The 12,310-nt window shown below is 47.8% G+C and overlaps 2 protein-coding genes across 2 annotated transcripts in view; one reads left to right on the top strand and one right to left on the bottom strand.

Annotated features, from left to right (window-relative positions):
* The window catches only part of SUSD5 (sushi domain containing 5), a 45,284-nt gene extending 37,853 nt beyond the window's left edge, over positions 1-7,431 (top strand). The window contains exon 5 of the mRNA XM_021071555.1: positions 3,295-7,431. Coding sequence (XP_020927214.1) covers positions 3,295-4,586 — 1,292 coding nt within the window. The 3' untranslated portion in view covers positions 4,587-7,431. The remainder of the gene's footprint in view (positions 1-3,294) is intronic.
* Positions 7,174-12,310, bottom strand: part of CRTAP (cartilage associated protein) — a 45,927-nt gene continuing 40,790 nt past the window's right edge. Inside the window, exon 7 of the mRNA XM_021071557.1 lies at positions 7,174-12,195. Coding sequence (XP_020927216.1) covers positions 12,142-12,195 — 54 coding nt within the window. The 3' untranslated portion in view covers positions 7,174-12,141. The remainder of the gene's footprint in view (positions 12,196-12,310) is intronic.

Raw genomic sequence — 12,310 nt, 5'->3', positions numbered from 1 at the left:
GCTGCAGCATAGGTCACAGGGGCAGCTTGGATCTGGTGTTACTGTAGCTGTGGCATAGGCCGGCAGCTGTATCTCCAATTCCCCCTAGCCTGGGAACTTCCATATGCTGTAGGTGTGGCCCTAAAAAACAAACAAACAAACAAAAAAGTCAGATAACTTGGCTTCAATCTGGCTGCCATCAGTTACTATCCTTGTGGCTTTGTAAATTAAACAGCTAAGCCTCATTCTTCTCCTTTATAAAATGGGAGTAATAATACCTATTTCAGAGGGTATTGTGATGCTCAGATGAGATGATTCAAATATAGAGGGAGTTAGCTATTAACTCTTCGCTTAGATAGAAAATGTTGAATGTTAAGAATGTTGAATGTTGTAGATGGAACATGATGGAGGATAATGTGAAAAAATGTATATAAATGTATGGCTGGGTCACTTTGCTGTAAAGCGGAAATTGACAACATTGTAAATCACCTATAATAAAAAAAGGTTTTTTTAAAGAAAAAAATTAATGGCTAACCAGTTTTAGAAATAGGTATGCCAGTTTATAGGCACATCTCAGAGATATTGCAGGTTCAGTTCCAGACTACTGTAATAAAGCAATGTGGTTCAAACAACCCAATCAAAAAAGGGGAGGAAGATCTAGAGAGACATTTCTCCAAAGACTGACAGATGGCAAAAAAAAAAAAAAAAAAGGTGAAAATATGCTCAACAACACTAATCATTAGAGACCCACTAATTATTAGAGAAATGCAAATCAAAACTGCAATGAGGAGTTCCTGTCGTGGCACAGTGGTTAACGAATCTGACTAGGAACCATGAGGTTGCGGGTTCGATCCCTGCCCTTGCTCAGTGGGTTAATGATCCGGCATTACCGTGAGCTGTGGTGTAGGTCGCAGATGCGGTTCGGATCCCGCGTTGCTGTGGCTCTGGCGTAGGCTGGTGGCTCCAGCTCCGATTCAACCCCTAGCCTGGGAACCTCCATATGCCACGGGAGCGGCCCAAAGAAATAGCAAAAAGACAAAAAAAAACAAAAAACAAAAAACATAACTGCAATGAGGTAGCATCTCACACTGGTCAGAATGGCCATCATTAAAACGTTTACAAATAACAAATGCCAGAGAGAGTGTGGAGAAAACTTTCCCACAGTCCTGGTGGGAAAGTAAGTTGGTGCAGCCACTATGGAAAACAGTGTAGAGATTCCTCAGAAAACTAAAGACAGAGTTACCATATGATCCAGCAATCCCACTCCTGGGCATATATCTGGATAAAACTAATTTAAAAAAATAAATGTACCCCTCTGTTCATTACAGCGCTGTTCACAGTAGCCAAGACATGGAAACAACCTAAATGTTCGCCAACAGATGAATCAATACAGAAGATATGGTACATATATGCAGTGGGATATTAGCCATAAAAAAGAACAAAATAATACCACTTGCAGCCATATGAATGGACCTAGAGGTTAAAGGAAGTAAGTCACACATAGAAGGGCAAATATCAGAAAGACAGAACTGCCACAAATATTCTGAGAAGATGACCAATATGGAGACCCAAACAAACACTCCTCAACATGCACTGTCCATCACCACAGACACACATCAGAACCAATTGGCAAAATGCCCAAATAGCACTTCCTGCTCAAAAGAGAAGTTTTGAAGTTCACACCGCAGGACTTACTGGGTTTGAGGCTCGTCAGCTGGTCCAGACGCATCTTTCCATTCCACCAAGGGAAAGTGGAAGTTGAGCAGCCAGTGCCAAGCAGGAGAGAAACAGGGAGGGTCCCCAAAACAAACGGCTTCAGCAGTTGCGAGGAACTTCCCCCCAGACCTCCATCTGGAGCCAGCAGCCAGGCAGCAGCAGGCTCATGGCGGCCAGCCGGGTGCTATCATGGCAGCGGTTCTACTTGGAAAATCCAGGGAGCCAGATCTCGTGAGAGCGCAGCCTCAGCTGAGCACCAAAAACGTAGCTAAAGTGGGGCCAGCTGCCACTGCTTAGAAGCCAATAAAGGGGCAAAGTTGGCAAAAAGGAAAGTTTAACTTATTTGGGAGTCCAGCAACTGTGGTGGGGGTGGGGAGGAGACCATAGGGTCCAATTCCATTTCAACACACACAGTCTTAAAAAGTAGTCCTGTTTGGGAGTTCCCTTCGTGGCTCAGTGGGTTAAGAACCTGACTAGTATCCACGAGGACACGGGTTCAATCCCTGGCCTCGCTCAGTGGGTTAAGGATCTGGCCGTGAGCTGCAGCATGGGTCACAGACGTAGGTCAAATCCCATATTGCTGTGGCTGTGGTATAGGCCGGCAGCTGTAGCTCTGATTAAGCCCCTAGCCTGGGAACTTCCAAATGCCGCAGGTGTGTCCCTGAAAAAGGGAAAAAAAAAAAAAAAGTACTCCAGTTTTACAGTAAATCTTAAAATCTTGTAGGGTACATGCTCCAGCTTTCTCTTCTTTTTCAAGATTACCTTGCCTATTCTTGGCCCTTTGATTTTTGTAAACTCTACCATCAGCTAATCAATGTCTGAGATTTTTATTAGGATTGTATTAAATCTATGTAGATCAGTTTGGGCGGAGTTGACAATTTGACAATTTTGAGCCTTCTGTTATACAAACATGGAATAGCCTTCATTACTCAAGGCTTTAATTTTGCTCAGCAATACTTTGTACCATTCCATGTAGAAATCTTACACATCTTTTGTTAGATTTATTCCAGGGAGTTTTGGGGTGTTTTATGCTCTGGCAAATAGCATCTCTTAAAATTTTTGTTTTCTGTTTATTGTTTGTATATAGAAATACAGTTGGGGAGTTCCCGTCGTGGCGCAGTGGTTAACGAATCCAACTAGGAACCATGAGGTTGCGGGTTCGGTCCCTGCCCTTGCTCAGTGGGTTAACGATCCGGCGTTGCCGTGAGCTGTGGTGTAGGTTGCAGACGCGGCTCGGATCCCGCGTTGCTGTGACTCTGGCGTAGGCCGGTGGCTACAGCTCCGATTCAACCCCTAGCCTGGGAACCTCCATATCCCGCGGGAGCAGCCCAAGAAATAGCAACAACAACAACAAAAAGACAAAAAAAAAAAAGAAATACAGTTGATGTTTTATGTTGACTGTGGACCCCGTGTCCTTGATAAACTCACCTGCTAATTGTAACAGTTTGTAGGTTCTTTGGGATTATCTGTGATATAGCATCTGAGAATAACAGTGTTATTTCATTTGTTCCAGTCCTTGTGCGTTTGGTTCCCCTTTCAGTGTTCCATGCTAGGTCTGTGACCTTAGACCTAGGGTGGCATTTCCCTCTTTCCTTCCAGATGAGGCTGAGGCACATATTGACTATGAAGATAATTTTCCTGATGACAGATCCGTGTCCTTCAGAGAGCTCATGGAGGATTCCCGGACAGAGGTGGAGGAGGACGGGGGTCCGGGAGACGCCTCTGAGGAGGCGCCAAAACAGGACCGTCTGGTCTCCGGTTCTGTGGGCAGAGAAGACATAGCCCTCGATAAGGCCTTTGTGCCGACCACAGGCTTGCCCAGCGCTGGGAGCAGTGTCCCCACGGACCTGCCAGGGTCCCGACGAAATCAGAAGTACTTGTTCTGGTTTCCTGCTGAGCCCTTCCACAAGCCTGCGTTGGAAAAGGAGATGGATGATGACACTAAAGAGCAGTTTCCTGCTGGAGACCACCAGAGTGGTACAACCTTGGCCCCAGGGGAGCCTGAAACCAGGGCCACCTACGGCAGCAGAGGTGGTCCCTCACGGCCTTTTGTGGGCAGGAATGACAGCAAGGCAGTTGGTGCCGTGGTGAGCGGGAGCGATGAGTCCTGGTTAGATGGCTACCCTGTGACTGATGGCACCTGGAGGAAGCCAGAGGCTGACGAGGAGGACGAGGAGGACAAGGGGGATGGATCCGTCGGGCTGGAAGAAAGCATCCTAGTTAAAACCAGTCCGCCCATTCTTGTGGACGTTAAGGAGCCCATGAGTACCACCCTCCCACCAGCTGAGGACATAACCCACGGTTCAGGTCTTCCATCTCAAACACTAGATGTAGAAGCTTTGGCTCTCAGACCCGTGAATGTGTCTGACACCGAGGGTCCCAGCGAGGGGGATGGAGACTTGGCTAGATACTCATCAACTGTTCCTTGGAGAGACACCACGGAGAAGTCTCCCATGTCCACCCTAGCCAATGAACTCCCCAGCTCCACCCTGGAGACGGGAACCACCGCTGTGCAGAAAACGCCCAACCACATCCCTTCAACTGCAACGGCGGCCACCCAGACTCCCGTGGAAACTGCCGCCCCTGAGGTCAAGGATACCTTCCCGTACCTGCTGTCTGAGGACTTCTTGGGACAGGAAGGTGCACCGGGCCCAGGAGCAAGTGAGGAGCTTTTTCCAACCTTGGAGCCCTGTGCAGGGGATAAGTGTCCTGGCCTCAGCAGAGGCCCCATCATTGCCACCATTGTCACGGTCCTGTGCCTGCTGCTGTTCCTGGCGGGCGTGGGGGCAGTGTGGGGCTACCGCAAGTGCCAGCACAAGAGCTCTGTGTACAAGCTGAATGCTGGCCAGCGGCGGCACTACCACCAACAGATTGAGATGGAGAAGGTCTAGCCAACTTGGGTGGGCTCCCCCGCAGCCCCTGGGCAGTAACAGGAACTGTGACATGGCGCAGTGTTTATCAACACTGGTCACTCACTATAGCAGGAAACAGGTGGAGTCGGGCTCATCTTCTTTTTCTCAGGTCTTTGTTTTATAGGCTGAGAAGTGTCACACCGGGCAGGGCAGGGAGGCTTGGGCAGATCCCGAACAGGAGCATCTTCCTAACCATCTGCCCTGGAACCTGTTGCACCGAATCCCAGACCTGTGCTTCGGCTCTGCTTCTGGCGTGCAGTCAAAACTCCCCTCTTCATCATACGATTGTCTTTTTTCTTTCTGTCTTGCCTGCAGCATGCAGAAATGCCTGGGCCAGGGATAGAACCCCCGCCACAGCCATAACCCAAGCCACAACTGGACAACCCTGGATCCTTATCCTGATATACCACCAGGGAACTCCATGTCTTCTTTTTTTAAGAATGAAAACAATGGACTCTGCTACCTGAAATTTTTGAAATAGGCATGATAGCCTATTTCAAGGCACAGCGTTTGAAAGCAGTGTTCTTTAGGACAGAGATATTTAATTGTTGAGAGCAGTCTATGGAAGAATAATGAGTTATTTCCTTGTAATGTGGAGACGTTGCTGAGGGCAAATGAGCCAAGAACCAGGGCACAGGCTACAGCCTTGAGATCTCTTTGTTTGTTGAAACTGGAAGGAATGAACGGCTGACATTTGGTTGGGGGAGGGGATGGGAGCAGTGGTGGGACCCACACTCACCCTGTTCCCTCTAATCTGGGGAACAGCCGATCGTTTCTTTTAAAAAAACAAGGTTAGCTTTAGCACCGTTTCCTCTCAGCAGCTATGGCCTGCTTGTCCTTGACCAGTCTGTGCCTAGGCATGTCTTAGAGTTTTGGCCAGGACTAACAAAACTCAGCCCTTGGTTTCCTCTCTGAGGATTAACCATTTCTCTGAACGCCAGGAAGACGGAATGACCTAGGAGGGAAAAAATGTTTTAAGAGGGCCCAGGACTAGGAAGGATCTCAAGCATGGATACCTACTTGAGGGAGAAGCAGAGGAATTAAAAGGAATATGAAATGACCTGAGATGCTCTGTACTTGATGCTGCTGTGACAACTGTGAGCTCTGGACAAACAGCCTGAGTGCAGGATGGACACACCCTAGCTGCTGAGAAGCCAGCTCATGTTATCTCCGTCATCTTGTGATGGCTCAGTGCGTCTTGTTTATGACAGTGGTTCTCAAAGCGTGGTCCTCGGACCAGCAGCATCAACATCATCTAGGAACTTGCCAGAGATGCAAGTTCTCTGGTACCCACCCCAGACAAAGCACCCACCCTGGGGGTGGGGCCCAGCTAGCTGGGGTTTAAAGTAGCCCTCTGGGTGACTCTGCTACTCACTCAAGATTGAGAACCCCTGGTTTATGAGAACATACATGCTGAGCTTTAAAGGCAGCTGAGGCTCCTGAGGCCCAGCCCTGAGGTTTGTCTTGCAGGGAAGTCAGGCTACTGCTGTGCCCCTGAGGTAGCATTTGAGGCGGCTGAAATACCATCTCCAATGGTCTCCTTTGTATTGGCACAGAAACCAAACATATGATATTTTTCTAATATGAATCGCTTGCTTAGAAAGTTTTCTATTTGGTAAAAAGTGATGAAAGCAGAGGTCCCATTGTGGCTTAGCAGGTTAAGAACCTAACATATTCTCCGTGAGGATGCGGTTCAATCCCTGGCCTCACTCAGGGGGTTAAGAATCCAGCTATGCCACAAGCTGTGGTGGAGGCTGCAGATGTGGCTTGGATCTGGAGTTGCTGTGGCTGTGGTTTAGGCCTGTAGCTGCCTAAAACTCCAGTTTGACCCAGAACCTAGGAACTTCCAGTGCCAAAGGTGCAGCTGTAAGAAGAAAAAAGAAGTGATGAAGACAACACATTTATTTTGAGACACTATGAGTCTAAGTGTTCTTGTGTAGTGTGAGAAAAATCCCAATTTATAAGCGAAAAATTGTTAGGGGTGCGTTACCTAAAGAAAATGAGTATTCTCACATGTTTTGTACCCTGCCACGTCTTTCTTGTGCAAGCTTTGGAAAAATAATAAGCTAAGTAGCTACAAAGGCAGTCTAGCATCATTCCTGACTAAATGAAGGCCTGAAGGTACGAAATGGAATACCTATGTGTCTGATGAAATCTAGAACAATAGGAACACAATGCTTTCTATGCGTAGCCAAAGCAAAATACAAAAGCCAGAGGTTGTATATATTTATAACTAGATACTTTTCTAATCTAGTACAAATAACTTTTCTATTTTTAACTATATAAAATAACCTCCATCTCAGAGTTCCCTGGTGGCTCAGGAGGTTAAGGATCTAGTGTTGCCACTGCCACAGCATGGGTTTGATCCTTGGCCTGGGAAATTCTGCATGCCTCAGGCATGGCTGAAATAAAATAACCTCCATCTCAACATGTAATATCCCAGGACTATCGACTTAATATCAACTCAAAACCAGGTAAGATTAATACAAGTGTATTAAGTTTATTAGACACATTAATTAATGTAAATGTATTATTTGGTAGAAATGAAAAATAAACCCAACACATCATTCTTAAGTTTTTATTGGTTTGGTGTCATCTAAATTAACATCATAGGATCTAAAAAACACATATAGAAAGGGAACGACTAAAACACTGTAAACCTAAATTGTATGTCACGTGTTTTTTCAGGATGGTAAATGTTTAATGCTCGTGAAAATGTGTGTGTGGGGGGAGGGGTGATTCATTAACACAAAGCTTCTGAGATATTTAAAATAAATAATTATTTCCCCAAACAGTTACTTGGTGTATTTTATGTTAAAATTTATTTTGTCTTTTTAGGGCGGCACCTGCAGCATATGGAGAGTCCAGGCTAGGGGTCAAATAGGAGCTACAGCTGCCTGCCTACACCACAGCCACAGCATTGGGATCCGAGCCACATCTGCGACCTACACCACAGCTCACGGTAACCCCGAATCCTTAACCCACTGAGCAAGGCCAGGGATCGAACCTGTGTCCTCATGGTTGCTAGTCAGATTCATTTCCACTGAGCCATGACAGGAACTCCACTTAGTGTATTTTATATCTGGGTTACATAACGGTGTTTTGTTTTGGTTTTTAAGAATTCTGTAGTAAATAATGTCAACATTTGCTGTATCTAAGCCTGCCCTAAATCTCGGCATGTTACCTCCTGCAGGATTTGGGAGGATCTGCAGAGCTCCTGCCTCCTCTTCTCTCCTTCCGCCTTTCTCACCCAACCAGAGACCATGCCTCTCACTACAACAAAAAGCGCAGGAATTTGCTACTCAATGTGGTTCCCAGGCCAGGAGCATAGTCACCACTTAGGAGCTTGTTAGAAATGCAGAATCTGAAGTTCCCTTGTGGCACAGCAGGGGTTAAGGATCTGGTGGTGTCGCTGCAGCACCCTTGTAGCTCGGGTTCGATCGCTGGCCAGGGAACTTCCACATGCCGAACATGAGGCCAAAAAAAAAAAAAAAAAGAAAAGAAAAAGAAAAGGAAAGAGAAATGAAAAGAAATGCAGACTCTCAGGTCCCACTCCAAACCTGCTGATCCAGACTTTGCATTTGACAAGATGCCCAGGTGATGGGTGTGCATGGTCAAGTTTGAGAAGCACTGGCCCTAAGAGACCAGGTCTGATAACCTCTCTTCTCTTAACTGATGGGACCAAGGAATCAATCAAGAGGGTTAGGTGTGGGGACTTGTCACAGAAGCCTGGGAAGGGTTAAGAGAACCATCAAGTGACGGTGGACGGCTGTTAGGGACCTGGCCAAGAGCAATAGGAAAGGCCACAGCTGGACAGGGGCTGTGTTGCTGTGGCCTGGAGGGGGAAGGGATTTTAAAGACCTAGACCTCTTCTTTCACCCTGCAGTCTCCCACCAGCAAGTCCCGGGGGCGCATGGCAGTCAGAGGGGGAGGGAGCCCAGGCAGTGTCGACCACAGGGGTCAGGCCCCGGGGCACAGGGCAAGGTGGAAAAGAGAGCTGGAGGGATGGATGGAGAATTCCAGGTCAGACGCCATCGACATCAATCCCATCTGCCTTACGTCCCTCTTTACCTCTTCAAACACCAGGCCCGACCCCTCCGGAACCACCCAAGGTTATGAACACTGTTGGTGCCCCCTCCCTGCCAGATGCCCTTCACTAAGCAGGTAAACCCACCCTCCTGCAGTCTTGGTGGCCGCTGAGATGCTCATAAATGGGAGTCTCCTGGTGGCTCAGTAGGTTAAGGATCTGGCATTGCCACTGCTATGGCTTGGGTCACTGCTGTGTCACAGGTTTGATCCTTGGCCCAGGTACGTCTGCAAGTCATGAGTGCAGCGAAAAAAAAAATAATATTAAAAATTAAAATGCTCAAAAATGCCTAAGTGTACTCTTCTCACCTAGAGCATTGTTCTCAGCCTAATAGGGGTCCCCTCACCCATCCATTAGCTCCCCACCCCCACAGCGACAAGCTGCAGGCACAGGAAATCCAATGCTGAAAAGCTTTGGCCGAGGCTTACTTAAGGTCCCTTCCCTTCCCACCGCCCCCCTTGATTATAGCTTAAACTCACCACACTAGGTCATTCAAGCCTGGAGTCACCAGAAAAAAGACGTCGCTGTTTGCAGGAGGGCAGATGATCAAGAGTTCGGACAGCTGCGATGAGGGATTAGTTGTGGGTTTTTCTCAGAGCCTCGCTACAAACTGTGTTGCCGTTCCATGTGCAAACACTATTAAATGAGAATGTTTTCTCTGGCTCCAATCCACCTTCTCCCCACAGTTTAAGTATTGAATTTTTTTTTTTAAGAAAACTGAAGTAGCTTAGGTTTTCAGCTCACACTGAAAACTGAAAAAGGTTATTTCCATAAATGTTGGCAGGAACCGGCCACTGTTGATTCCACCAGCAGTCATAATAAACCCTTTCCCACTGACAATCTAACAAATCATTTTCTGTTTGCCACTGAGTTCGGTTCAATAAAATTTTTGTGCTCTTAAAATTCCCTTAGGAAGAACTCCTAAAAGCAACATTTCCTAAGGCTGCCTTTGTGGGCAACAGACCCAGTGGTTCTCCTGGACCCCAGACGTGAGCACAACAGATTAGTGGCAGTGATTAGAAAACCTCAGGAGTTCCCTGGTGGCCTAGTGGCTAAGGAGTTGCTGTTATCACTGCTGTGGCATGGGCTCGATCCCTGGCCTGAGGAACTTCTATATGCCACAGGTGCGACCAAAAAGACAAACAAACAAACAAAACCAACTTTAAGAAAAGAAATAAATCGCCTGACAGTGACCCAGGAAAAGTCTCCAAAAAAAAAGTCTCAAACTCAGAAAGATATTAGGATGGTGACTATGCTGGGATGTGTAACTTTCAGTCAATTAATTACTTTTAAACTTCTGTGTACACACAAAGTTCCCCCCAGCCCTTCCTGGCTAAGGTACAATCTGAAAAGTAACAGGGCTCAGGGAGTGCCTTGGGATCCTCTCCAGTGGGGGCCCCTGCCTGGGCTGCCTGAAAGTCAGAAAGGTGGACAGACAGACAGACACACACACACACACCGCGCCCCCGCCCCCCCGGCGGGAAGCTTCCCTGGGTGGGACCAGCCTGAGGAAACCCAAAAGTAGCCGTTGGGGGCCTGCAGGTGGGTCAGAGGGCAAGCGAGGCATCCTCGGCTGGGTCTGGAAACCCACAAAGCTGAAAAATGTGCTTATTTTTGCAAAAGACAGGCCAGGCTAATGCTGAGCCCATGAGGTCTCAACCCAGGACTCTTCTAGATGCTTCCAAGAAACACGCTCAGGGAGGCACTGGGTTGAGGTTGCCGAGTGCAGCCTGCACACTGAGGTTTCATGCTAAGTTTGGAGGGATCAGTCCACCTTTTTTTTTTTTTTTTAAAGATTGGTTAGATTTCCTTTGAAATAAAAACTTAGTAACTTGATTGCATAACCTTCAAACGAAGCCAAGAGCTGACCACGTCGACCCTACTGTCCCCAGGGGACATTGCTAAGATGGGGGCGGCCCCAGGGAAAGACGAGAATGGTTAGGGAAGGCCTCACCAATAGGTGACAGCAGAGCAGAGGCCTCAGGAAGCTGGTTCAGGGCCAAGCGTTCCAGGCAGAGGGGCAGCATGTGCTGTGCCCTCAGTGAGGATGTGCTTGCTGTGGTCAAGAGACAGACAGCAAGGAAGCCCAGGAGAGGTGTGGGTAAGGGGCAGAATGGAGGAAGGCAAGTGTACATGGACCGAAGGCTCAGCCTTGCCGGCCAGTGAAAAATCACTGGCTTCTACTCGGAGTGACATGGGAGCCGTGGAGCAGAGCAGAGCCTGGGCTGGCCTGTCACCACGCTTCCTGACCTCTTTCCCTGCTTTATTTTCCTCCATAACAATGATCACCCTCTGATGCCTTGTATATATTTACTCTTGTTTATTTGTTGTCTGTCTTCCCCTGTAGAATATAGGCTCTAGGAAGGCAGGGATTTCCTTTTCCTTTTTCTTTTTGCTTTCTAGGGCCCTACCTGAGGCATATGGAAGTTCCCAGGATTGGGGTCAAATCAGAGCTACAGCTGCTGGCCTACACCACAGCCCCAGCCATGTCAGATCTGAGCTTTGTCTTCGACCTACACCACAGCTCACGGCAACGCCGGATCCTTAACCCACTGAGCGAGGCCAGGGATTGAACCTGCATCCTCATGGATACTAGTTGGAGTCGTTTCTGCTGTGCCACCACGGGAACTCCCAGGGACTTTGTTATTCTGTGCAGGATGTCTAGTGCCCGGGTCAAGGTCTAGCACATAGTAGGTGCTCAGTAAATATTTGTTCAGAGAATAAGTGAAACCAGCTTCCCTCTGCTTCCTTCCATTTCCAACTCTGAGACTTACAGCGGAGCAATGTCCTCACATGGGATCGACCAAGCATTGTGAGCCTCTGGAGCTGCGGGAGTGCTGAACCAAAGCCACATTTCTATACTCTACACCATCTACCCAACTTCTTTTTCAGTGGCTGCCAGAAATGATGCAGGTCAGACCATGTGCAGACCATCATGAGGCCTTGAGAAGGTTGGTCTTTGTCCTCCCCATCTTTGCTGGATCAGGGGATGGGGAGAAAGGAAATCAAAATCTGGAAAAGCAGAAAATCTCAAGTAGGCTTTTTATAATTCCCATTTTTAGGTGTATTTTTCTTATTTAAAAAATAATACTGATTTTTCTGGTAAAACACAAACCATGGAGAAGTGTCCTTCTAACCAAAATGATGACTTTCTCAGGTATACAAATGGAGAAGGCAGGTGTGACAATGGGAACACAGGTGTGGACATGGGGGAGGCAGGTGTAATGATGGGGAGACAGGTGGGAAGATGGCAGGGCGAGCGTGGCGTAAGGAGGCAAGTGTGGACACAGGGAAGGCAGGCTCAACCCTGGCTAGATGTAGTGAGAGATGGGGGCTTCCCTTTCGCTTCACAGAGTAAAGAGAGGCTCTGAGGTATCAACTATTGGGAAAAGGAAGACGAAGAATCTGTTTCCTGAACACCGAGGGGAAGTCTCTCTGGCTGCTGGACTAGCTGGTCTCCTCCAGCTCCAAGAGGTCGTCCACGTATTCCACGACCTCTCCCTGTAAGAGACATAAGACACCTCTGTTAAGGGGGTACCTGACCTGAAAAGTGCAGAGACTGTTTTCAAGGGGCCACTGCTAGCTGCTTGCCTAGCTGGGGCAGCATTTCTCCCCT

This window comes from Sus scrofa, chromosome 13, assembly GCF_000003025.6.
Source record: "Sus scrofa isolate TJ Tabasco breed Duroc chromosome 13, Sscrofa11.1, whole genome shotgun sequence".
In the NCBI taxonomy this organism is placed as follows: domain Eukaryota; kingdom Metazoa; phylum Chordata; class Mammalia; order Artiodactyla; family Suidae; genus Sus; species Sus scrofa.
Note: the sequence above shows the minus strand (reverse complement) of the source record. Positions and strands in the feature narration are given on the sequence as shown.